The 27,568-nt window shown below is 43.7% G+C and overlaps 1 protein-coding gene across 2 annotated transcripts in view; it reads right to left on the minus strand.

The window, feature by feature from the left end:
- Window positions 1-5,564: 5,564 nt before the first annotated feature.
- LOC121584872 (huntingtin-interacting protein 1-related protein) overlaps window positions 5,565-27,568 on the minus strand; it is a 40,331-nt gene continuing 18,327 nt past the window's right edge. Inside the window, exons 4-32 of one of the 2 annotated variants that reach the window (XM_041901061.2) lie at window positions 26,204-26,260; window positions 25,333-25,413; window positions 25,000-25,076; window positions 24,621-24,682; window positions 23,707-23,847; window positions 20,176-20,233; window positions 19,725-19,800; window positions 19,435-19,602; window positions 19,238-19,293; window positions 18,646-18,718; window positions 16,313-16,496; window positions 16,118-16,206; window positions 15,837-15,953; window positions 15,623-15,724; window positions 14,723-14,917; window positions 14,299-14,446; window positions 13,997-14,083; window positions 13,722-13,829; window positions 13,430-13,566; window positions 13,239-13,349; window positions 13,039-13,097; window positions 12,928-12,958; window positions 12,708-12,770; window positions 12,484-12,584; window positions 12,252-12,357; window positions 7,601-7,724; window positions 7,431-7,492; window positions 7,091-7,321; window positions 5,565-6,952 (exon numbers count right to left, since the gene is read on the minus strand). In XM_041901061.2, the coding sequence (XP_041756995.1) occupies window positions 6,944-6,952; window positions 7,091-7,321; window positions 7,431-7,492; window positions 7,601-7,724; window positions 12,252-12,357; window positions 12,484-12,584; window positions 12,708-12,770; window positions 12,928-12,958; window positions 13,039-13,097; window positions 13,239-13,349; window positions 13,430-13,566; window positions 13,722-13,829; window positions 13,997-14,083; window positions 14,299-14,446; window positions 14,723-14,917; window positions 15,623-15,724; window positions 15,837-15,953; window positions 16,118-16,206; window positions 16,313-16,496; window positions 18,646-18,718; window positions 19,238-19,293; window positions 19,435-19,602; window positions 19,725-19,800; window positions 20,176-20,233; window positions 23,707-23,847; window positions 24,621-24,682; window positions 25,000-25,076; window positions 25,333-25,413; window positions 26,204-26,260 (2,913 nt within the window). In that variant the 3' untranslated portion in view covers window positions 5,565-6,943. The remainder of the gene's footprint in view (window positions 6,953-7,090; window positions 7,322-7,430; window positions 7,493-7,600; window positions 7,725-12,251; window positions 12,358-12,483; window positions 12,585-12,707; window positions 12,771-12,927; window positions 12,959-13,038; window positions 13,098-13,238; window positions 13,350-13,429; window positions 13,567-13,721; window positions 13,830-13,996; window positions 14,084-14,298; window positions 14,447-14,722; window positions 14,918-15,622; window positions 15,725-15,836; window positions 15,954-16,117; window positions 16,207-16,312; window positions 16,497-18,645; window positions 18,719-19,237; window positions 19,294-19,434; window positions 19,603-19,724; window positions 19,801-20,175; window positions 20,234-23,706; window positions 23,848-24,620; window positions 24,683-24,999; window positions 25,077-25,332; window positions 25,414-26,203; window positions 26,261-27,568) is intronic. The other variant, XM_041901062.2, reaches the window with a different exon arrangement.

Genomic DNA, 27,568 nt, shown 5'->3' on the forward strand with positions numbered 1-27,568 from the left:
AGCGACAGCCCCGAAACCTGAAGGATCTGGAGAAGGTCTGTATGGAGGAGTGGGCCAAAATCCCTGCTGCAGTGTGTGCAAACCTGGTCAAGACCTACAGGAAACGTATGATCTCTGTAATTGCAAACAAAGGTTTCTGTACCAAATATTAAGTTCTGCTTTTCTGATGTATCAAATACTTATGTCATGCAATAAAATGCAAATTAATTACTTAAAATTCATACAATGTGATTCCGTCTCTCACAGTTGAAGTGTACCTATGATAGAAATGACAGACCTCTACATGCTTTGTAAGTAGGAAAACCTGCAAAATCGGCAGTGTATCAAATACTTGTTCTCCCCACTGTATACAGTGTGTGCGAATGTAGTAAGTTATGGAGGTAAGGCAATAAATAGGCCATAGTGCAAAATAGTTAGAATTGCAAAATAGTTAGAATTTCGTATTAACACTGGAATGATAGATGTGCAAAAGATGGTGCAAATAGAGATACTGGGGTGCAAATTAGCAAAATAAATAACAATATAAATTAGCAAAATAAATAACAATATGGGGATGAGGTAGTTGGGTGGGCTAATTTCAGAATGGCTGTGTACAGGCGCAGTGATCGGTAAGCTGCTCTGACAACTGATGCTTATAGTTAGTGAGGGAGATAAGAGTCTCCAGCTTCAGAGATTTTTGCAGTTCGTTCCAGTCATTGGCAGCAGAGAACTGGAAGGAATTGCGGCCAAAGGAGGTGTTGGCTTTGGGGATGACCAGTGAGATATACCTGCTGGAGCGCAGACTACGGGTGGGTGTTGCTATGGTGACCAGTGAGCTATGATAAGACGGGGATTTGCCTAGCAGTGATTTATAGATGACCTGGAGCAAGTGGGTTTGGCGACGAATATGTAGTGAGGGCCAGCCAACAAGAGCGTACAGGTCACAATGGTGGGTAGTATATGGGGCTTTGGTGACAAAACGGATGGCACTGTGATAGATTACATCCAATTTGCTGAGTAGAGTGTTGGAGGCTATTTTGTAAATGACATCGCCGAAGTCAAGGATCGGTAGGATAGTCAGTTTTACGAGGGCATGTTTGGCAGCATGAGTGAAGGAGGCTTTGTTGCGAAATAGGAAGCCGATTCTAGATCTAACTTTTGATTGGAGTGTCACGGTCGTTGAGAGACGGGTCAGACCAAGGTGCAGCGTGGTATGCGTACATGTTTATTAGAATGAATAAACACTTGACAAAACAACAAAAGCAACATAACCGTGAAGTCCTATGGGCTATAACACCACAAGCCTAACAGGAACACAAACAAGATCCCACAACTAAGGTAGGCAACATGGCTGCCTAAGTATGATCCCCAATCAGAAACAACGATAGACAGCTGCCTCTGATTGGGAACCACACCCGGCCAACATAGAAATACAAAACTAGATATACACATAAATTCACCGGAGCTGGACTGGGCACCGGTGGAGCGGCCTGCTCTGGCTCCGGAGTGGAGCCGCTGACCGGAGCTGGACTGGGCACCGGTGGAGCAGACTGCTCTGGCGTACCGGGCTGGCGACACGCACCACTGGTTTGTTGCGGGGAGCAGGTACGGGCCGAACCGGACTGGATACACGCACCACTGGTTTGGTGCGCGGAGCAGGTACGGGCCGTACCAGGCTGGGAAGTCTGGAGTGTACAGCTGGCACAACTCGTCCTGGCTGGATGCCCACTTTCACACGACACGTACAGGGCGCTGGCACAGGACGCACTGGGCTGTGAACGCACACTGGCGACACAGTGCGTAGGACTGGCGCAGGATATACTGGACCGTGGAGGCGCACTGGAGACCAGGAGCGTTGAGCCGGCACTACTCGTCCTGGCTGGATGCCCACTTTCGCACGACATGTGCGGGGCGCTGGCACAGGACGCACTGGGCTGTGAATGCGCACTGGCGACATCTCCGCATACCTTGGTTCCTCAATGAACACATGCTTCTTTTGTTGCCTGACCAGCTCCTCTCTCCGTGCATCCACTACTTTCTTCTCCCTACGGGCCTCCTGCAGCGCCTCCTCTTGAAGGGAGCTCTCCTGCTCTAACCTCGCCATCAGCCCCCGTAACGTGGTGGCCTCCTCTCTTAAACTGCTGATCCGCAGGTCTTGGAGGACTTCTAAAATAGCGGCCTCCTCCTCTACAGTCAGCCCTTTCACGGCCTCCTGCTGCTTCGTCGACCACCCCGTGTGCCCCCCAAAAATGTTTTTTGCGTTTGCCTCTCGGGTCTCCTTCTTCGATTCGCCTTTTGGAGTCGCCATCTTTTCTCCCTCGCTGCCTCTGTTTGCTCCCAAGGAAGGCGATCCATACCTTCCTGGATCTCCTCCCATGTCCACGATCCCTTACCATTTAATATCTCCTCCCAAGTCCATGATTTCTGCTCCTCCTGGGCACGCTGCTTGGTCCTTGTTTGATGGGATCTTCTGTCACGTTAGTTGAGAGACGGGTCAGACCAAGGTGCAGCGTGGTATGTGTACATGTTTATTAGAACGAATAAACACTCGACAAAACAATAAAAGCAACGTAACCGTGAAGTCCTATGGGCTATAACACCACAAGCCTAACAGGAACACAAACAAGATCCCACAACTAAGGTAGGCAACATGGCTGCCTAAGTATGATCCCCAATCAGAGACAACGATAGACAGCTGCCTCTGATTGGGAACCACACCCGGCCAACATAGAAATACAAAACTAGATATACACATAGAAATTCACCGGAGCTGGACTGGGCACCGGTGGAGCGGACTGCTCTGGCTCCGGAGTGGAGCCGCTGACCGGAGCTGGACTGGGCACCGGTTAGCCCTGACCAAACCAACTAAAGACAACCGGGCTCTCAAGGCCAGGGCGTGACATGGAGATGCTTAATGTGAGTCTGGAAGGAGAGTTTACAGTCTAACCAGACACCTAGGTATTTGTAGTTGTCCACATACTCTAGGTCAGACCCGCCGAGAGTAGTGATTCTAGTCGGGTGGGCGGGTGCAAGCAGCGTTCGGTTGGAGAGCATGCATTTAGTTTTACTAGTGTTTAAGAGCAGTTGGAGGCTATGGAAGGAGTGTTGGATGGCGTTGAAGCTCGTTTGGAGGTTTGTTAACACAGTGTCCAATGAAGGGCCAGATGTATACAAAATGGTGTCGTCCGCATAGAGGCGGATCCGAGCGTCACCAGCAGCAAGAGCGACATCATTGATATACACAGAGAATAGAGTCGGCCCGAGAATTGAACCCTGTGGCACCCCCATAGAGACTGACAGAGGTCCAGATAACAGGCCCTCCGATTTGACACATTGAACTCTATCTGAAGAAGTAGTTGGTGAACCAGGCGAGGCAGTCATTTGAGAAACCAAGGCTATTTAGTCTGCCAATAAGAATGCGGTGGTTGACCGCCATTGGACTTGGGGCTTGTTAAGTGTGCCTTGAATTCTAAATAAATAACAGACCGTGTCACCAGCAAAGCACCCCCACACCATAACACCTCCTCCTCCGCTTTACGGTGGGAACTACACATGCGGAGGTCATCCGTTCACCCACATGCGTCTCACAAAGACACAGCGGTTTGAACCAAAAATCTCCAATTTGGACTCCAGACCAAAGGACACATTTCCACCGGTCTAATGTCCATTGCTCGTGTTTCTTGGCCCAAGCAGGTCTCTTATTATTGGTGTCCTTTAGTAGTGGTTTCTTTGCAGCAATTCGACCATGAAGGCCTGATTCACACAGTCCCCTCTGAACAGTTGATGTTGAGATGTGTCTGTTACTTGAACTCTGTGAAACATTTATTTGGGCTGCAATTTCTGAGGCTGGTAACTCTAATGAACTTATCCTCTGCAGCAGAGGTAACTCTGGGTCTTCCATTCCTGTGGCGGTCCTCATGAGAGCCAGTTTCATCGTAGCGCTTGATGGTTTTTGCGACTGCACTTGAAGAAACGTTCAAAGTTCTTGAAATGTCCCATATTGACTGACCTTCATGTCTTAAAGTAATGATGGACTGTCGTTTCTCTTTGCTTATTTGAGCTGTTCTTGCCATAATATGGACTTGGTCTTTTGCCAAATAGGGCTATCTTCTGTATACCCCCCTACCTTGTCACAACACTGTCATCAAGGCAAAGGGTGGCTATTTGAAGAATCTCAAATATAAAATGTATTTTGATTTGTTTAACACTTTTTTGGTTACTACATGTTTCCATGTGTTATTTCATAGTTTTGATGTCTTCACTATTATTCTACAATGTAAAAAATAGTAAAAATAAAGAAAAAGTGTAGGCCCTAACAATTTGTGGGCACCGTTTGTCACGGTTATAGTGCAATTAATATATTGTTTAGTGTTGTGTTATGTAGTGACTTTGTGTCTATTGTGAAGAAAATTTGTCACGGCACACGCACCTGAATGCACTCATGACTCCTTTCCCTGAATTGCATTGTGAAAGCCTAACACCTTTATATCGTATTTTATAATTTAGCTAGTCATGTTGGCAGCTGGCTTACAAATTAATTACATCAGTAATTGTACGATGGTGGGGATGCAGGGTTGTGTTCCAAACAAAACAAGTGTGCTTGCTCCAGTTCCTCAAAGGCACAGCTAGGAGAGCTCAAAAAAGCACCTTATAAACCATGTTTCCATCCAACCATTTCATGAGGATGAATTACCTGAGGCATGAAAAAAGTCACGACTTGGCTGATGGAGACATTAAATGTTTATCCACAAAAAGTCAATTTGATTGAAACATCTCTGGTGGGAAAATGCGCAAAATATATATTTTTTGAATATTCGCATGAAAATCTGTCGCAAATTGGATGGAAACCTAGCTAATGTTGAAGACTCTTCTTTCAGTCATAAAAGTGCATTGAAATTACTTAGGAACTGTGCACACTTTGGAGAGGTGTATGGCCACTTGGAGACACCAGTTAGTCCACTCACTCAAACCCTTGTAATATTTTGTCTCATGTTGCACCTACCCCACACTTTCCAGCAATATTCTTATCATGTTACTGAATGTATCCAGAGTATTTTCCGATTTCGTTATCAACAAATGCGGCGAAAAGTACAGTAAATGTAAAATGCACAAAATCAACAGTGTAATGTTTGGATTCAGTCTTGTGTCAGGTGAACTGTTGTGGCCTCACCTTTGGACTAATCATTTTCCTATTTTCTCCAAAATGTTCCCTTTCAATTGCTACCAAATACAATTGTATTTGTCACATGAGCAGAATACAACAGGTGTAGACCTTACCGTGTAATACTTACTTACAAGCCCTTAACCAACAATGCAGTTAAGAAAATAAAAAGTAACAATAAAGAGGCTATATACAGGGGGTACCGGTACCGAGTCAATGTGCAGGGGTACAGGTTAGTTGAGGTAATATGTACATGTAGGTAGGGGTAAAGTGACATACTTTTCATATTTCTTCTGTAAGAAACATTTCAATTTTGCCCTATCCATACAGGTCAATTACCACAAGTGTAAAGGGTTTTAAAAAAAAACCTGCTCATGATAACTATTGTGTCCAAAATATAGAGGCACAAACATACACCTATTAACATTTGTTTATTTGACATGTATAAGGAGGAACCACTGTAACAGCAATCTTTACTAAAATATATTACTAGATTTGAATATATAAAATACATGTTTAATACAGAGAACAGAAAAGTAAGCATTTTAAGCTCCTTGAAGCAAAAGAAGAGTTCCACATACTGTATATACTGTACAGACCCCTTGTGCCATCACCCACTCACATTATATCCCCAGTCCCTTTTCAGCCTGGGAAAGTAGCAGAAAAGTCCCTTTTAAAGGTGAAAATGTTTAATTGTCAAGTACAGAGATTCCCTTTGTGTGACAACATTTTTAACCAATGTCCTGTGATTACTTAGCCAGTTTTACATACCCAGTGTGAGAGACATTCAGTGTCTAGGGGGCAAAGAATAATTTGTGATGTGCAGATTAAGTCCCTATTGAGTGAATTTCCTATTGTATATAAATACAAATACATAAATTGTACTTTTGTCCATGTGTATGGCTACTGATAGAGCGGTTCTTGGAACTGGGGGTAATTGGTCAAATCTATAATCAAATGCTGTAACCTAAACAGGGTTGGGAGATCTTTCTCTAAACATTCTCACCCCCTGGTTTTACTGATGATCATGCATGTAGTGATATGGAAAGGGGTGAGCACGAGATTACAGTCCCACTTACATATAGGGTCAAGCTAGGGAAGTAGCGGGAATGACACCCTGGAACTAATGCTGAGGCATCTAATAGGGACTCAATGTGTGAAAAAGTCATTTTCTGCATGATCTGTGTGCCAATGTCTCCCTCCTTTCTCACACAGCAACCAACATAGAAAAATAACAAAAAATACAGGGACGCACTCCACAAAAAGGCTCCCAAACAATGTGCACCAAGAGGCTGTCCCAGATATGGCCTAATTCAATACTTTGCTGTCATTTTATGATGTTAAAGTGATCCTGTCCATACTAATACAATGATATGCACAACAGTCTTTTAAAAGTAGCTTAAAGTAAAAAGATCAGACACAAAATGGCATTGTTGCATTAAAAAACGATTTGCATAATTTCATAAAACATTTTCCCTTTCAGTTCTTGATACCATTATGGTCCACAAAAACAAAGAATACCGCCTTGGTGGCACATTATGGTTTATCTATAAAAGAAGGATAGAGCGTGTCTCCTCCACAGGCAGTAAGCACCGAGAGATAAAATCAGGCTGAAGAAGAGGGGAGCACAAGTTCCAGTTTGGCAAAAGAAAGCGGGAGAGAGGCAAGGTTGGGTTTGGAACAGCGGATTGTCCGGTTGAAGGCAGCTCAAAAGGACCCTGTGTTCACTTCATACGATGGCTGTCTGTCTCAGATCAACCCGATCATCCACCATGGAGATGTCCTTATCTAGCTTGCAGCAGTTTACCTGAACTGAAACACACATATTTGAAACAATAATTGACTTTTAATGATGCAGCATAAGAGTTAGCACAACATTTTTCATGTGGCAGTTTTTTCAGTAAGTACTACCCTAAACATGAACACAAATCCAGCCATTATGTCTCTTACCATGTTTTTAGGTGGTAAGTTGGGTTTCTGAGCCAAGGCAGGTTTCATCATGACACTAGGCTTGGAGGGTTTGGGTGAGGAGGGTGCAACAGCGGCAGGTGAGGGGGCCAGGCCGTTGCCCTCTGAGAGGTCTGCTGCTGGAACACCTGCTATATCATAGTGCTTCTTCCTGAGCTCTCCCAGACGCAGACGCTCATTACCCAGCTGATTCTCCAGCTCCAACACCTTCACCTGAGACATACATACAGTAGAGGAGGGTTACAACCACACAGAAACACATGTATAGAGACAGGCTCAAACAGACAGACACACAAAAACACACACAGGCCCTGGGACTCACCTGTGACTCAATTTCCTCCATTTTTAGTTTGATGAGAGACATTCCAGAGAAGTCCATGGTATCTGCAGAAGTAAGAGAAAGACAAACATCAAACACAGCCATATGACTCATAACGGCCTGAGGGTATTCACATCTTCTGTTTGGTTGGACACACACATACACACACTAACCCTTGTCCTCCAGGTGCTCCTGGCCCGTCTTGGTGGAGGCCACCACGTTGGCTGCCATCTCGTTCACATGGCGAGAAGCCTGCTGGAGAGCTGTCAGTTTCGTACTGTTGCGGTCTGCTTTTACCTAAACACAGAGAAGGAGAGAGGGAGGGTGAGAAAAATAGTGATAGGGACACAACTTGAATATATACAGTACCAGTCAAAAGTTTGGACACACCTACTCATTCAAGGGTTTTTCTTTATTTTTACTATTTTTTACATTGTAGAATAATAGTGAAGACATCAAAACTACTAACTAATTGGTAGGTCTACCATTACTTGTTACTTATGTGAACTTTAATTATCCTCCTTCCTCATGAGGGAGAGAAATTAGAAAATATCTTAAAGATGTGTGTTTTTGGTAACAGAATTACAAGGCAATATTTCTTAAACTTACAGAAGGTAAACAATTTCTACGAAACTAAATATAACATTATTGTGCTTTGATATACAGTACCAGTAAAACGGTTGGACACTCCTACTCATTCAAGGGTTCTTCTTTATTTTGACTATTTTCTACATTGTAGAATAATAGTGAAGACATCAAAACTATGAAATAACACATATGGAATCATGTAGTAACCAAAAAAGTGTTAAACAAATCAAAATATATTTTATATTTGAGATTCTTCAAATAGCCACCCTTTGCCTTGACGACAGCTTTGCACTCTTGGCATTCTCTCAACCAGCTTCACCTGGAATGCTTTTCCAACAGTCTTGAAGGAGTTCCCACATATGCTGAGCACTTGTTGGTTGCTTTTCCTTCACTCTGCCGTCCGACTCATCCCAAACCATCTCAATTGGGTTGAGGTCGGGGGATTGTGGAGGCCAGGTCATCTGATGCAGCAGTCTATCACTCTCCTTCTTGGTAAAATAGATAATAAAAAATAAAATCACAGACACTGTCACCAGCAAAGCACCCCCATACCATAACACCTCCTCCTTCATGCTTTACGGTGGGAACTACACACGCGGAGATCATCCGTTCACCCACACCGCGTCTCACAAAGACACAGCGGTTGGAACCAAAAATCTCACATTTGGACTCCAGACCAAAGGACACATTTCCACCGGTCTAATGTCCATTGCTCGTGTTTCTTGGCCCAAGCAGGTCTCTTCTTCTTATTGGTGTCCTTTAGTAGTGGTTTCTTTGCAGCAATTCGACCATGAAGGCCGGATTCACACAGTCCCCTCCGAACAGTTGATGTTGAGATGTGTCTGTGACTTGAACTCTGTGAAGCATTTATTTGGGCTGCAATTTCTGAGGCTGGTAACTCTAATGAACTTATCCTCTGCAGCAGAGGTAACTCTGGGTCTTCCATTCCTGTGGCGGTCCTCATGAGAGGCAGTTTCATCGTAGCGCTTGATGGTTTTTGCGACTGCATTTGAAGAAACGTTCAAAGTTCTTGAACTTTCCCATATTGACTGACCTTCATGTCTTAAAGTAATGATGGACTGTCGTTTCTCTTTGCTTATTTGAGCTGTTCTTGCCATAATATGGACTTGGTCTTTTACGAAATAGGGCTATCTTCTGTATTCCCCCCTCTACCTTGTCAAAACACAACTGATTGGGTCAAACACATTAAGAAGGAAAGAAATTCCACAAATTAACTTTTAACAAGGCACACCTGTTAATTGAAATGCATTCCAGGTGACTACCTCATGAAGCTGGTTGAGAGAATGCCAAGAGTGTGCAAAGCTGTCATCAAGGCAAAGGGTGGCTATTTTCTGAATCTCAAATATAAAATATATTTTGATTTGTTTAACACCTTTTTGGTTACTACATGATTCCATGTGTTATTTCATAGTTTTGATGTCTTCAATATTATTCTACAATGTAAAAAATACAATAAAATAAAAAACTTGAATGAGTAGGTGTGTCCAAACTTTTGACTGGTACTGTATATTGTTCTTATTATTTACATTTACATTTTAGTAATTTAGCAGACTATTTAACCAGGAAAAGCCCATTGAGACAGACTCTTTTGCAAGGGAGACCTGGCAGTCAATACAACATTACAAAATAAAAATAAAATACAATAAGCACAACAACAACACGAGCCATCCTACAGGAAACATTTACACTCCTCCTGAACAGAGTCTTGCATCAGAGTTTTAAACTCATTGAGGGACACTAATACATCTAGGTGACGCATTGATTGTAGACTATTCTATGCCTCTGGTGCATTAAGTAGCAACCACCTAGTAGATTGCGCCTGTTAACTGTTAGTGGTAAAGGTTGGTAGGCTACAGATGTAGAGAGGGAGTTTACCCAGAATGGCTTTGTAAATGAACCAATGTAGCTGTCTGCGCATATTAAGCGAGGTCCATCCCACCATTTGGTACAAGGTGCAATGGTGGGTGAGTGACTTAGCATTTGTAACAAAGCGTAAAGATGCATTATAAACAGGGTCAAGTCTCTGTAACACAGAAGATGCTGCATGCATATATACAAAAATTCACCATAAACAATTACAGAAAGAAAAGTGGCTTGAACAAGCTTCTTTCTAGCCTCGAATGGGAAGCAAGCCTTATTACGTAAATAAAAAACCAATTTCAGTTTCATCTTCCTCACAAGATAATGCATATGAATTTTGAAGGACAGTTTGTCGTCCAACCATATACCTAGGTATTTGTAGGATTACACTTTTTCAATGGATGTGCCTCCAGATGTGAAAATGCTAACCTTCTCTAGCTGAGAGCGAGCTCTGGCAAAGGTCATGAATTTCGTTTCTTGTGCATTCAAGACCAGTTTGAGACCATATAGGGAGGTCTGCAGTGACTGAAAGGCAGTCTGGAACTCTTCAACAGCATGAACCAGAGAAGGATCTTTTTAATAGATGACCGTGTCATCTGCATACTGATGGAACTTGTCTGGTTGCAGCCCATTTTCCAAGTCATTAATAAAAATTAACAACAACACAGGAGCTAAAATGGAACCCTGAGGGAAAAAAAGTATTTAGTCAGCCACCAATTGTGCAAGTTCTCCCACTTAAAAATATGAGAGAGGCCTGTAATTTTCATCATAGGTACACGTCAACTATGACAGACAAATTGAGATTTTTTTTCTTCAGAAAATCACATTGTAGGATTTTTAATGAATTTATTTGCAAATTATGGTGGAAAATAAGTATTTGGTCACCTACAAACAAGCAAGATTTTTGGCTCTCACAGACCTGTAACTTCTTCTTTAAGAGGCTCCTCTGTCCTCCACTCGTTACCTGTATTAATGGCACCTGTTTGAACTTGTTATCAGTATAAAAGACACCTGTCCACAACCTCAAACAGTCACACTCCAAACTCCACTATGGCCAAGACCAAAGAGCTGTCAAAGGACACCAGAAACAAAATTGTAGACCTGCACCAGGCTGGGAAGACTGAATCTGCAATAGGTAAGCAGCTTGGTTTGAAGAAATCAACTGTGGGAGCAATTATTAGGAAATGGAAGACATACAAGACCACTGATAATCTCCCTCGATCTGGGGCTCCACGCAAGATCTCACCCCGTGGGGTCAAAATGATCACAAGAACGGTGAGCAAAAATCCCAGAACCACACAGGGGGACCTAGTGAATGACCTGCAGAGAGCTGGGACCAAAGTAACAAAGCCTACCATCAGTAACACACTATGCCGCCATGGACTCAAATCCTGCAGTGCCAGACGTGTCCCCCTGCTTAAGCCAGTACATGTCCAGGCCCGTCTGAAGTTTGCTAGAGTGCATTTGGATGATCCAGAAGAGGATTGGGAGAATGTCATATGGTCAGATGAAACCAAAATAGAACTTTTTGGTAAAAACTCAACTCGTCGTGTTTGGAGGACAAAGAATGCTGAGTTGCATCCAAAGAACACCATACCTACTGTGAAGCATGGGGGTGGAAACATCATGCTTTGGGGCTGTTTTTCTGCAAAGGGACCAGGACGACTGATCCGTGTAAAGGAAAGAATGAATGGGGCCATGTATCGTGAGATTTTGAGTGAAAACCTCCTTCCATCAGCAAGGGCTTTGAAGATGAAACGTGGCTGGGTCTTTCAGCATGACAATGATCCCAAACACACCGCCCGGGCAACGAAGGAGTGGCTTCGTAAGAAGCATTTCAAGGTCCTGGAGTGGCCTAGCCAGTCTCCAGATCTCAACCCCATAGAAAATCTTTGGAGGGGAGTTGAAAGTCCGTGTTGCCCAGTGACAGCCCCAAAACATCACTGCTCTAGAGGAGATCTGCATGGAGGAATGGGCCAAAATACCAGAACAGTGTGTGAAAACCTTGTGAAGACTTACAGAAAACGTTTGACCTGTGTCATTGCCAACAAAGGGTATATAACAAAGTATTGAGAAACTTTTGTTATTGACCAAATACTTATTTTCCACCATAATTTGCAAATAAATTCATTAAAAATCCTACAATATGATTTTCTGTATTTTTTGTTCTCATTTTGTCTGTCATAGTTGACGTGTACCTATGATGAAAATTACAGGCCTCTCTCATCTTTTTAAGTGGGAGAACTTGCACAATTGGTGGCTGACTAAATACTTTTTTCCCCCACTGTATGAGGGATAGAGGAAAATAAACAGAGATTGGTAAGGGGAAAGGGAGCACTGAGTGTTGTTTCTCACCTTTGAGGATGCGACCAGCTGTGCCGTGCTGGCAGCGATCTCGTGGGAGCAGACGATGAGCTCCTCATATTTGCCAGTGTGCAGCACCACCTTATCAGCAGACTCACTGTGGGAGAAACCAAGCAAACATCACATCATCATCCCCATCCTCTAACATGTGACATTTCTGTATCACACACAATAACCACACTAGGATAACAAGCTGAGACGACCCTCATGATAATGCACTTACACCATCTGTGTGGCTCCCCATCCCACAGCTTTGGAGGCAGAGATGAGTCCCTCAGTCCAACGGGAGTTCCTGGCGTAGAATTCCTTAATAGTGGCTGCACCCTAGAGAGAGAACATCAAGTCCAGCAGTGGTCAGGACGTTCATCTTTCAGCTAATGATAGGATGGATTTACAGTACAACATTTTCCAACATTAAATTTAATAATTCTATATGTCAAGACTCACCCTTCCGCCCTCAACAATCTCCTTCTGTAGGTCGGTGGATGTCAGGACCAGCAGGTGGATGGCCTGATAGACAGAGTGGGATAGAGGAAAGGAGGGTATAGGAGGGAATGCAAAAAAATAAAATAAAACAATCTATAAATAAATGCTGCATTATTAGGATGTCGATCAGACCTTTTGTGTAAGTCAATCGAAACATGAAGTACAAGGCCAGTCATTTTACCTTCATCAGGTCTGTGCAGCTGTAGAGGATTCTATGAAACAAGGAGTAATATCATGGTGAGTTAAAGGGGAGGAATGCATAAACAGTGTAAGTCACACATCTACTACTGACCTCTCATTGACCTCGAGTTTGACCCCCGAGGTGTCCATTCGGGCCTGGTTCATCATTTCCTTTAGATACAGAAAGATGGCAAATGAGAGATGTCTAGATACAGAATTACTTACCCACATAGTAAAACATAGGGTTGAGCTTTATGTGGCATGCCTCGCTACAGTACGGTGCTCTAGAGTCTATATGGTTGTAATCCTCACATCGATTCTGCGCACTGCCTCCTCAATGGCTGCTGACGTGGTTGCCATCTCCTTGTCCACCAGATCTCCCAACTCATCCTGTCGCACATCCATGCCTTTAGGTCGCAGCTCCTAAACATTGGAAGAGGAGATGAGATTAAGAAGTAGGAAAAGAAGAGAGAAATGGAGAAGACTGCCCAGTAGCCCCTCACCTCCCCCAGCCTCAGGATCTTTTGGACCACTATGCGAATGGAGGCCGGGTCTGCCCTCTGAAGGGAGGCCTTGGACTTGAGATCCTTCAGGAACTGCAGACTCTGAGTGGCACAGCCCCTGCAATTCTCTGTCAGACCTGCAGAGTGCAAAAGTGCAAGATACACACTCTGTGACACTGTAATCACATACCAAATGGATTCAATATCTCATCCAGTAAAATCCCAGTAAGATACAACAAGATTTCTGTTTCAAACAGTAATCCATTCTATTTCAAGAGAAGAATGTTCTTACGGTCAGAGTGGTCGGTGGGAGCCAAGTGTGCTGTGGCACTCCCGTTGATTATGGTGTCAGCAGCCAGGTGGGAGAAGTGGGTCAGGGCCCTCAGCAGCCCACCAGCATCTAGAAAACAGAAACACGACCACAGAGGAGAGAGAGAGAAGGTATCACTGCCAATTCCAACACAGCCCAGCTCTGTCACTCATGACTATCACTGTGGTTGCTCAAAGACTACTAAAGACTACTACAGTATATCAAAAACACTGAGTACCGAGTAATGAGCAACTCACCTCCCATGTTCGTCAGGTAGTCCGAGTGACCTTTTTTCAATTTATCAATGGAGCCCAAAGTGGCCTCTGCCCGACTGACCAGGTAATCTGTGGTGGTGGAGAGACAAAGGAAAAGTTTGAAATGCATTATTTTTCTAGATCCAAAAATAATCAATGGAATGATGAGTAAATATACTGGATGAGTAGATATAAACTGAGATAACTGAATGGATCTCTCACTTTCTATTTTAAGTGACATGAACACCACTACTAGCTAAGGATCTCTAAGCACCCTCTCTGTGAGCCTGTTCACTTATTTTAACCTGGGGAGCTGGTGCAGCGGATGTGCAGGGGGTCGTCCAGCTTGGCCACAGCGTCCTGGATGATGCTCTCAGCCTCAGAGACCGTTCCCTGCAGCAGGGAGAACTGCTCATCCAGCAGCTTCTGCTGCAACTGCACCTCACGTCTAGACTGCAAAGATGCAATGAGACACAGTCATACACAGTCACAGGGAAAAATAGATGGCACAGACATACTAATGGTTTATCTTATATTGTGCACAGACAGCCAAATAGTTAACTGACTCAAGAAAACCTGTCACTTTGCAATGCACAGTCTGAGTAACGGGGGATTTGACCAGCGGTGGAGCTTTTACATGTCTATTTTCTCTTCAGCTATCAGCAAATGATATAGACATGACAACGTAGCGGACTGAACTAGTCACTGCTCTGTGCTGTCCTGACTTACCTTCTCCTGCAGCTTGCCCTGCAGCTCTCCCATCTCCCTGGTGCTCCGCTCTCTCTCCTGCTGCAGAGTAGACTGCTGCAGCTGTGCAGCCTGGCTCAGGAATGACAGCTCGACCTCCTTCTCACTCGCAGAGCGCATCAGGCGCTCTTTCTCCGCCTGCAGCGCCAACATGGAGCTGGTCAGCTGTTCCCCCACCTGGGAGAGAGGGTGATGGAGGGAGGAGAGAGGGAATGATGGAGGGAGGAGAGCAAGGGAGGAGAGAGGGAATGATGGAGGGAGGAGAGCGAGGGAGAAGAGAGGGAGTGATGGAGGGAGGAGAGCGAGGGAGGAGAGGGAGTGATGGAGGAGAGCGAGGGAGGAGAGCGGGAGTGATGGAGGGAGGAGAGCGAGGGAGGAGAGAGGGAGCGTGGAGAGCGAGGGAGGAGAGAGGGAGTGATGAGGGAGGAGAGCGAGGGAGGGAAGAGCGAGGGAGGGAGGAGAGAGGGAGCGTGGAGGGAGGAGAGCGAGGGAGGGAGGAGAGAGGGAGCGTGGAGGGAGGAGAGAGGGAGTGATGGAGAGAGGAGAGAGGGAGTGATTGAGGGAGGAGAGAGAGGGAGGAGAGAGGGGGTGATGGAGAGAAGAGACAGAAAGAGGGAGATCACATAACAATAGGTACATTAACTTTTGTGAGGAAAAGCCTTTTCTGATGTTTGTGAGACTTTCATATGTTATTACACTCATTTCCTCACTCACACACAGTGCAGGTTCCTATGGGCTTTTCAGCTAATTATGATTTACATGAGAGGAAAGTGGGGCAATTATTTTGTATGAGGGTGAATCAGATGAGTCACCTATGCCATTACATAGGCGAGGGAATCCACTTTCTTTATTCAATATTTACTGCATCATCAGCACACACACCTTCTCGTTGTGCTGCAGAGTGCCTTTGACATGTTCCACCTCAGCCCTCTTCTCCTCAAAATCCCTTTTAAGCTTCTTAATCTCAAACTTCTGCTCCTCAAGCTAAAACAAGAATAAATAATATTCAGTCATTTTGATAAATGGCTAATACAGTACTGAAATATAACATTAACGGTACTGGATCACTATTGCCAATACTCAGAATAACAGTAACCTTCATGTCAGCGTCCAGTTTGATGCGCTCCACCTCGAAAGCAAGCTGCTGCTTGGTCCTCACCACCTCTTCCTGGGTCTGCTGTGTTGCCGACAGCATCTTCACTGTGTCTGCACTCTGCCAGCAAAATATCACATGCACACTTTGTCAAACATACTATTAACATTAGACAGACAAATAGTGCTCAGGTGAGTCTACAAGTCGTTACTTATGCACTTATGTACCCAATCAACCAAAGAGAAAACCACAGAATGACAACAGAGGTAAGTGAGGTTCTGTACCTTCCTGAGCAGTTCAGCATGGCTGGACACCAGCTCAGTGTGCTTCTCCTTCAGCTTGGTGTAGCGCTGCTCTGTGGCCTGGGCTCTTGCTGGACAGTACAGAGGGGGTCAGAGACAAGAAAGAGAGATGTCAGTATGCGTGTTCAAGACAGTGTGACTGAACGTGTATGCCAGACTTAGTGAGTGGCCTCTTACTCTCTGCCTCTCCGAAGGTGGCCTGCACGCTCTCATGTTCAGCGTTGCGGCGCCGCGTGGCCTCCAGCTCCATGCGCAGCTGTTCATTCTCCACCAGGGCGTGCTGTTTCTGCACCCGTTGCTCCTCCAGCTCCGCCTCAAGACTGTTAATCTGGGACTTGAGCTGCGTGACGTAGCGCTGGGCCTGCAGGAGGAGAGAGCAGGCAAGCAGACAGTCAGTCACCATAGTAAACCTCCCCTGGATAGATTATCAAGTACCACCACAGGACACCATGATATGGCACTAGTGGATGAGAGCCCCAGATAGGGGAAACAAGAGTGTTGAGTGGTACAAAAACATTCTGAAATGTTTCAATGTTGGGTTAGGATGGATTGATTCAATATCACAATTAAAAGTAATAGCATCATAGTTAACTACTGTAACCTAAAAATATACAAATGCTGAGTAGTGAAACAGGCAACATAAGGAGCCAGCCATGTGCAGAAACCAGGGTCAACGGTAAATGTATATCTCCCCCAGGCACACCTTCTGGCCTTCTCTGACCACAGACAGACATAATTTCCCATTCTGAGACTAGCTGCCACATTCCACATGTCAAGGTCAGTCTTTGCATCCACCTAACACATTACATAAATTCCTTTCCCCTTTACACATTAACAATGTCCACCACTGTCACAACTTTGTTATACATTGTTAACAAGCATAATTAACATTTAAATATACTGAACAAAAATATAAACGCAACATGCAACAATTTAAACGATTTTACTGAGTTACAGTTCATAAGGAAATCAGTCAATTTAAATAAATTCATTAGGCCCTAATCTATGGATTTCAAATAACTGGGAATACAGATATGCATCTGTTGGTCACAGATACCTTAAAAAAAAAAAAGTAGGGGTGTGGTTTAGAAAACCAGTCAGTATCTGGTGTGACCACCATTTGCCTCAAGCAGCGCGACATCTCCTTCGCATAGAGTTGATCAGGCTGTTGATTGTGGCCTCTCGAATGTTGTCCCACTCCTCTTCAATGGCTGTGCAAAGTTGCTGGATATTGTCGGGAACTGGAACACGCTGTCGTACACGTCGATCCAGAGCATCCCAAACATGCTCAATGGGTGACATATCTGGTGAGTATGCAGGCCATGGAACAACTGGGACATCTTCAGCTTCCAGGAATTGTGTACAGATCCTTACAACATGGGGCCGTGCATTATCATGCTGAAACATGAGGTGATGGCGGCGGATTAATGGCATGACAATGGGCCTCAAGAGCTCGTCACGGTATATCTGCGCATTCAAAATTGCCATCGATTAAAACGCAATTGTGTTCGTTGTCCGTAGCTTACGCCTGCCCATACCACAACCCCGCCGCCACCATGGTGCACTCTTAACAATGTTGACATCAGCAAACCGCTGGCACGCACGACCCCATACGCTCTCTGCCATCTGGCCCACACAACACCATACACGCTGTCTGCCATCTGCCCGGTACAGTTGAAACCAGGATTAATCCGTGAAGAGCACATCTTCATATGTGCAAACCCACAGTTTCATCAGCTGCCCGGGTGGCTGGTCTCAGACGATCCCGCAGGTGAAGAAGCCAGATGTGGACGTCATGGGCTGACGTGGTTACACGTGGTCTGACGCACTGCCAAATTCTCTAAAATAACGTTGGACGTGGCTTATGGTAGAGAAATGAACATTAAATTCTCTGGCAGCAGCTCTGGCGGACATTCCTGCAGTCAGCATGCCAGTTGTACGCTCCCGCAAAACTTGAGACATCTGTGGCATTGTGTTTTGTGACAAAACGGCACATTTGTGGCCTTTTATTGTCCCCAGCACAAGGTGCACCTGTGTAATGATCATGCCGTTTAATCCGTTTCTTGATATGCCACACCTGTCAGGTGGATGAATTATCTTGGCAAAGGAGAAATGCTCACTAACAGGGATGTAAACAATTTGTGCATAACATCTGATAAAAATAAGCTTTTTATGCATATGGAACATTTCTGGGATATTTTATTTCAGCTCATGAAACATTGGACCAACAATTCACATGTTGCGTTTATATTTTTGTTCAGTGTAGTATTATTACAAAGAGGAACAATAGAAATGTTTGTGGTCATACGCACATCCTTAAAAAACATAGGTGCTGGGCTAAAGACTGAATATGCTCCCAATTTACCACCTTTATTGACAATGTTTCGATCCAACATGGCTCTTCGTCAGGTAATTTATTATTGCGACTAGTTATGACAAGCATTTAATCAACAAATGTGTACAGCAACTGTAAAATATTTTTTAAAGAGTTAAAACTCATGTCTACTAACCTCTCCCTTGACCCTTTCCAGATCTGCCCTCAATAACTCCAAGTCCTGCTGGAGGTTCTCAATTTGGATATCCCTGTAGACCAGAAGACATAGTCACTAACCGTTAGCATACATACACACTGGCACACTCACAAGAAAATACCCGAACATATGTCTGTTTTTTTTAAAATCACCAGGGGAGTTCTACAAGGGTTCTGTTTGCAGCAAACATGTTACTTAGTAACAATTTCAGATGAATAATTTGAATGAACTTTCCAAAATGTTACGGTGAAACACCAAACAGCTACTTTTTGTAAGGATTACCGTGGATTTTGGTGGCAATAATCAAACTGCAAATTACTTTGCTATTCCTACTACATGTAATGGAAAGCCTACATGGCCACATTATTATCTGTAGTGGCAGTTAAGACCCGAAACAGACACTTACGTTCGCCACACACTACTTTCTCAGACTTCCGCTAACGTTAGCGAATGGTCGCGGCTAACACAAAACAAATATGTTAGCTAACCATTTCCCTTGTTGAACGCACCTCAGTTTACATACCATTTATTTTCAAGCACAACAAATGCTAAAAAAATGACAATGACTAACCTGTCATCAAAACCACCATTGGCGGGTCCGAAGGTCTGATCAAAAATGTCAAACCGCTAAAAGAAAAGTCAAAGACGCATTAATGTTTATACAATCTATAGCCCAAATTAGTGATACCTTTATTATTAAGACATGCATATCCAAGGGGCCATAGCTGTAACCTCGGAGATCATGACCTTGTGACCCATGAGTCGTACCTGTGGCACCATCATGCTGGGCATGGTGACATCGCTGACATTGATAAGCGGTTCAGGGTCATCATCGTCGTCATCATCCTGCTGCTCGGGCTCATCCTCGTCTGGGATGACCACCACCGGCCTCGCATGCTTGGCCAGGGAGGCCGCGTGCAGGAAGTTAGGAGGGGACTGGGGATGAACACACACAAATAAGACAGAGGACTGTAAACACAGATGGATACATTATCTAGGAAGTGTGGTTGCGTCCCAATACAGTATCTTTCCCCTACTATGTCTGTCTATGCTCTCACTTCTGGCAGCTTGGGGATCTGGATGAGTCTCTTGAAGTACAACATGTCTCTGGCTTTGTTGAAGAAGGTCTTGAGGCTGTAAGGCAAGGCACAATATTTCAACCACTGATCTGAATGATGCCTCCAAAACAAGAATATAACATTTTCTAAACTGTATTGTTTCATATATGTGTATAGGACAGAATGCAATAGAATACACTTCATTGATCTGAAGAGAAATTAGTTGGTCATCTTAGTATTCCAAGGTACCCACTATCCAGAGGCACTAACACATCAAGCTTCCTCTCTGCCATCTTTCTGGGCTGATCGTTGTGCAGGTCGATAACATTAACATGTCACCTGGTCCACTGTTCAGATTCAACCCTTTTTCACTTTCCGAGGCTCCCTCCCTCCCTCCTTTTCTTCCCTAACGCCCTCATTTAATAACAGCCTGAGGCCCTGGGTGACTTACCTGTGGAACTGGTCATGAAAACGATCACGGTGTCCTTGCAAGGTGTCTGCTGGGAGACCTGAAATCCAGGACATGCAAGAGACAGTCACTAAAAAGACTTTGAAATAAGTTTTTTGTAATCAAGTCACCAAAGCATAGTTTGCAGCAAGTAGAAATACTAAACTACTATTAAGCATAATTTGCATGATATCACAACAAACATACTGATTTGTGATCTCCAGTTATTTTCCTCTCATTGATGTTACAGTACATGTTGAAAAATATAATCAAGCAGTTAAGTTAAAGTGGAACTGACAGGCATTTTAACTACTTTGCCGATATGAAACAAACAGACAATCATAATATCAGTCAAAAATATCAAATTCCCAGTCTATGCTTCAAAACCAACTTAATAAAAGAGATTGTAAAAATAGGTTATATTTGACTCAAAATACCATGATGCACAGTGAGGCATTTTTGTCAGAATAGATGGATGCAGTTAAATGCATGATTAATATAATAATTCACCAATACATTTCTTGGTAGTCCCACCAGAAAATATTGATATCAGTTGTGAAATCAGAGCTGGCCTGGTACATTGTTTGCTGCCGCCACCCAATCGGGATGCACTGTTTCAGTTAATTTATTTAGCAAGCTAAAGACATGCAGCCTAACGTTAGCTAGCTAGCTGCTGGGAGGACTTCATGTCACTGAAGGAGTGGCCAACTTTTTTTTGTTGGCTACAGCTATACTCATCGACGGGGCTGTAGTGGAACAGGTTGAGAGCTAAAGTTCCTTGGTGTCCAAACACACCAAGACAGTCGTGAAGAGGGCACGACAAAGCCTATTCCTGTAAAGCCCAGCTCTGTGGAGTGTACGGCTTAAAGTGGTCCTATGGACAGATACTCCAATCTCCGCTGTGGAGCTTTGCAGCTCCTTCAGGGTTATCTTTGGTCTCTTTGTTGCCTCTCTGATTAATGCCCTCCTTGCCTGGTCTGTGAGTTTTGGTGGGCGGCCCTCTCTCGGCAGGTTTGTTGTGGTGCCATATTCTTTCCATTTTTTAATAATGGATTTAATGGTGCTCGGTGGGATGTTCAAAGTTTCAGATATCTTTTTATAACCCAACCCTGATCTGTACTTCTCCACAACTTTGTCCCTGACCTGTTTGGAGAGCTCCTTGGTCTTCATGGTGCCGCTTGCTTGGTGGTGCCCCTTGCTTAGTGGTGTTGCAGACTCTGGGGCCTTTCAGAACAGGTGTATATATACACTGAGATCATGTGACAGATCATGTGACACTTGCACACAGGTGGACTTTATTTAACTAATTATGTGACTTCTGAAGGTAATTGGTTGCACCAGATCTTATTTAGGGGCTTCATAGCAAAGGGGGTGAATACATATGCACGCACCACTTTTCCGTTATTTATTCTTTAGAAAAAATTTTAACAAGTTATTTTTTTAATTTCACTTCACCAATTCGGACTATTTTGTGTATGTCCATTACATGAAATCCAAATATAAATCCATTTAAATGACAGGTTGTAATGCAACAAAATAGGAAAAATGCCAAGGGGGTTGAATACTTTTGCAAGGCACTGTACATTTTGTCAAGGCGGAGATGAGTGGCCGAGACCCGAGGCGCGCGTGGACAACAGTGGACACACCAATTCAGGCTACGAGTGTAGGCCTAATGACAAGGCCTAATGACAAGGCCTAATGACAAGGCCTAATGACAATCGCAGAATGTCATTACAATGCACGTAGGTGTTTTGTAACAGATGTCTCTTTCCATTCATCAAATTGCGGGTGCACAGTGCACTGTTGGGGTTTGGATGCTGAAATTATTTTGTGAGTGGACGAATGTGCGCAGGTAGCCTACAGGAGCGCTTTTTTGTTAAGTGATTGTTTGACAATCAGATGAAAACATCATGACTGGTTGTGTTTATGCCACATTAAAAAGGTATAGACGGCATGTCCATAAGGCTAAGGGTATTTAAGCTTTCTCTAAAGTAAATTTAATTTAATTAAATTGCCAAAATTAAATAGCCTAATTAGCTTACTCCTTCCTGTCTATACATAAATAAAATCATTCAAAATAGGCTACTACACCAGAAAGCATGATTTGGCCACAGAGGATAATTAAATATTCTTTTTTTTTTAAAGCTGTGGATTGTTTTAAATCGCATAGCCTACTGTCCGAAGGGCCCGCAATTTGGCGGCACGCGCTGCAAATACTAAACAGATGTTTGTTTTGTTGCGACTGTCAGTGTAAAGCAGAGAGACCCAGCCAGGCATATCGCAATATTTAAAAATACAAATCGCGGAAAAACTGTTCGGAAAGCAAATGGCTATTGATGTAAAGAGATGACTCCAGTCTGTATTTTAGATACCAAAATGCTTTACTTCATTGAGCTAACAGTAGCCTTTCTTATTGGCACAAGCGGAGAACATCGGCCATTTCCCCGGTGAGTGTGCATATTCACTGTCTTTATCATTGGGTCATAGCCACTTTTGTTTGTTTTTGGACAATAATTTCCTCCTCCAGGTTAGATGGCCGTCATATTGTATTTGTGTCTCCCCTTTTCGTAGGCCAATTATATGGATCAGAAATTGTTTTTATTGATCCGTGTGTCAGCAGAGTAGGCTACCTGTACATTTTGTAGTATAAAAAAAAAAATGCGTGCGCGCAGTTGGGTGTCCGGTACGGGTAAGAAATGTAATGTACTTTCACCCCTGGTTGGGACAAGAATGCATTGGCAGGCAAGCTGCAGAAGGACGAGCAAGCTACTGTTCCCCAGCGTTTATCAGTGCAATTTTGACAGCCAACTAGATGAAAAAGTTTGAAAGTTTATCTAATGTTCCCTCATTAGATTTTAGCTCATCTCACTCTGGCTAGCATTAGTTGTTGATCTAGTTGTTTTTGATGTGCATGGGCAACTGAGGGAGAGAGAGCCTACCTTTGCATGGTTGTTTCATCGATAGGATTGTGATGTTCCCAAATGTCAGAGGACTCCCGTGGTATTTACATATTTGCAGAAATCCATTCAGGTGTATTTTATGGCTTTTGGCAAATGCGTTCTAATGATCTAATGTCATGCTGTTGCTACTGCCTGTAAACACAAGGTCCAGGTCAAAGTGAATTATGGCAGGCCTGTGTGGCAAATTGATTATTTGCATATAGGCCTACTGTAGCTCGGATTTGCTATGGCGCACTGGTCTGCTTAGACTCGGGTCCTGGACAGGACAGATGTTTTTATTTGGTTTTATTTACTGCAGTGTCTATTAATTGTCCAAACGCACAGCCACTTTCCCACTCTATATTGCTATAGAATTGTCAATAATGCCTTACAATACGACATTCCCAAACATTCTATGAATTTATGAAAACGTGAAAATGACCATATCTAAGTGCTCGCTTGTCAAAAAATGTAAAAAAAAACTAAAAAGGTGTTATTCTTCCTGGGGGTGATTATCAACAGATTTTAATAAGATTTAAATGTTGCTAAAATGCTGTCAGTTCCACTTTAAAGATGCATAAGAGGTCCAACGTACAGGCATGCAGCTTGAAAAGCAGCTTGACGGTGAAGTGGTAGAGGTGACTGCAGTCCTGGATGACCTGGATGAGGGGGGACAGACGACACTGGCCTGACGTTGTGGTAGAGATGGCAATGGACGTGTTGAGCTGCCGGATCACTGCAGATCACAGAAACACACCAATGTAGAAAAAACTAACATAACACATCCACACAATAAAGAAACACATGGCCTCAATTGGCAGGATTTGGTATCGATAGCTTGCCTGGGTGAAACACCTTTCTCTGTCACTGGTTCAGAAATACAACACTGAGACAATGGCTCACACATTCATGAATCACCCACTATGAGTGGGTGGAAAACAGTTCTCAGCAGATCTAGCACTAGTGTGGGTAGAAAGAAGAAGGCAGTTAGGAGCTCCCATGTTTCCCGAGTACAAGATGCAAGATGCCCAGTTAGTAAGTCAGGCAGGCAGGCAGGGTTGTTTACAGTTGCAGGGTTTGTTTATGGTTGTTCAGGATGACAGGCTGTGACAACATCCTACAGGGCATGATGCCATTACTGCCAATCAGAAGAAACACAATGAATGTCCTCTAATTGCAAACATTTAGAACCTATTCATATGGATTTGGTGAAATGACATATGAGGGCCCTAATCATATTAAACAGGTGGTTTAGAAATGTGTTTAATTTACACAAGGTAAACATCCCTTGATAAAGTGTAGTCATTTTGGGCGATTAAGTCACTCCCTCAACAGCAGCACAAGTGTGTGCTCACAAGTCTATATTTAACTGGCTTCTATCCAGTCCCTATTCCATTTCCGAAACACAAACAGTTGATGGAAACAGACCACTGCCCTGTAGCTCAGGTTACCCATCCTTTGAGAGGTGGAGGTAGGTAGGTAAGTAGGAGAGAAGCGGGGGATTCTCACCTGTCTCAGCTAGCCTCAACTCTGCATCCAGGTAATCAAACACTTTCACAGTGAGCTGGAACCTACAGGAGGGAAGTCGATACCGCCCTTAGTAACACAATGCTAATGGCTTCCTTAAGAAAGGAAAGAGCAGCAGGCTCGCTCCCCAGTCCCCACAGTTCTCCAACTAAATGGTATGATAGCGTCCTTTGAATCAGAGAGTATGACATTTGTATTTTATATCAATAATTGACTTCCCTTGAGTTATGCCAATCAAATGTATACGCATTTGTGTGATGTCTCTGTATGATATTCTGATAACTCAATTACAGGAGAGGGAGTGCACAGTCAAGAGTGCCAGGGATGTGTGGAGACTGGAGAGGGAGGAGAACACACTCACACATTATTGACGTCTGTTCCTGCAACACGCTCCAGAACCTCATCTGTCACCTCTAGGTTGGATCGGATTTCAGAATGCTGCATGGAAGACAAAAGGATGGCAAAAGTGAGCCAACAATTCTTGAACAATATTTTTCAAGGATGGGACAACATTAGAAATATCAAATGATCTCATATCTAATCATATCAATTCAAATGACATACATTGTTTGTTCAACTAAGTGGCATTTTGTGAAAGCACTTGTCGCAATGCAATGCATAAAATGGTAAGATTAGCCAATATCCCATCACGGTAAAACATGCCGTCCCCTAACACTGTAGAGGGTGCTCTTACCTTCATGTGAAACTCCATCTTTGTGCAGAGGAGCTTAGAGTACAGAGCCACCAGCTGTCCATATTTGTCATGAAGGTTGCCCTGGAAAAAGAGCAAGCAACAAGCATTACTCTTTGCTGCAACAAACATTAAGCTTGGCTTTATTTGAAGATGGCAAGAAAAAGCCTTTCCTTTCTACCCACTCCTCTCTTAAAAACATTCTCCGGTACTTTGGCGACTAGTAAGTATTTTTTAAATCTCACACTTTGGGCTGGATGTGTCAATGTGTAGTTCATACATGCATAATCTATTAACAGAATTACTGTCTTAAATACTGCCTCAATTAGCCATGAAATCCCTAGTTTGAAAGCAACTGTTTTCTGGAAGCTGGGCTATGCCATTTTCCCTACATTTCCCCCCACGTGGGCCAGCCCCTAACAATTAGGGTTCAAGCCAATGAGATTCAGCCCCTCGCCATTTGAGTGACAGCCAGCAAGAACCACACAGCAGAGCGAGAGAGCAATGACATGGTGCACATATCTGCACATATGTGATTTAGTACGCAAATCTCGGGGACCACTTTTGGCTCGTGGGTGCTACTTTCAGAACTACTGGCTAAAAAGTATACAAAAGTACTGGAGAATCTCTAACTGCAGCAGACAGAGATTAACTCTGGCTGCACAGGAAGTACAATTACTGTATGAGGGGGAAAAGAAGATGTTTGAAAATAGGTTTTCAAAACATCTGCATTTTTAACTAAACGTAAAAATTAAAGCAAGGGAAGTTTCCCCATTTTAAGTAATCTGACATTGAATTTCTTCGCCCAAAATGTCATCAACCTATTCAAGCACCCCTCGACAAAAACATTGCACAGCACAATTGCCAGACTCACCCATAGTTGCCCCATCTCAACTATGCTACTGTGATGTCTCATGCAGTCCTGAAGGCTCTGGAGGGAAAAAGGGGGAGTGATAATGTCAATTCAATAATAGTACTGAAACTCAATTATGTTCAAATAAGCAATTATAGAAGATAATACTACTGGACTAATTAAGGCCACGGAGGTCAGCATAAAAAACAGAATGCTTAATTAATACACAGTCTGTATGAGTTTGAGAGCTCTGCTCAAAGCAATACTGCGTTACTTTTTATGTAGGCTACCAATTAGGCAGGAATTTAATCTAAGGCCTGTTTTTTCCACCTGCACATGTACAGTGGGGAGAACAAGTATTTGATACACTGCCGATTTTGCAGGTTTTCCTACTTACAAAGCATGTAGAGGTTTGTAATTTTTATCATAGGTACACTTCAACTGTGAGAGACAGAATCTAAAAAAATCCAGAAAATCACATTGTATGATTTTTAAGTAATTAATTTGCATTTTATTGCATAACATAAGTATTTGATCACCTACCAACCAGTAAGAATTCCGGCTCTCACAGACCTGTTAGTTTTTCTTTAAGAAGCCCTCCTGTTCTCCACTCATTACCTGTATTAACTGCACCTGTTTGAACTCGTTACCTGTATAAAAGACACCTGTCCACACACTCAATCAAAACAGACTCCAACCTCTCCACAATGGCCAAGACCAGAGAGCTGTGTAAGGACATCAGGGATAAAATTGTAGACCTGCACAAGGCTGGGATGGGCTACAGGACAATAGGCAATCAGCTTGGTGAGAAGGCAACAACTGTTGGCGCAATTATTAGAAAATGGAAGAAGTTCAAGATGACGGTCAATCACCCTCAGTCTGGGGCGCCATGCAAGATCTCACCTCGTGGGGTATCAATGATCATGAGGAAGGTGAGGGATCAGCCCAGAACTACACGGCAGGACCTGGTCAATGACCTGAAGAGAGCTGGGACCACAGTCTCAAAGAAAACCATTAGTAACACACTACGCCGTCATGGATTAAAATCCTGCAGCGCATGCAAGGTCCCTCTGCTCAAGCCAGCGCATGTCCAGGCCCGTCTGAAGTTTACCAATGACCATCTGGATGATCCAGAGGAGGAATGGGAGAAGGTCATGTGGTCTGATAAGACAAAAATAGAGCTTTTTGGTCTAAACTCCACTCGCCGTGTTTGGAGGAAGAAGAAGGATGAGTACAACCCCAAGAACACCATCCCAACCGTGAAGCATGGAGGTGGAAACATCATTCTTTTGGGATGCTTTTCTGCAAAGGGGACAAGACGACTGCACCGTATTGAGGGGAGGATGGATGGGGCCATGTATCGCGAGATCTTGGCCAACAACCTCC

The sequence above is a fragment of the Coregonus clupeaformis genome, chromosome 16 (genome assembly GCF_020615455.1).
Source record: "Coregonus clupeaformis isolate EN_2021a chromosome 16, ASM2061545v1, whole genome shotgun sequence".
Taxonomy (NCBI): domain Eukaryota; kingdom Metazoa; phylum Chordata; class Actinopteri; order Salmoniformes; family Salmonidae; genus Coregonus; species Coregonus clupeaformis.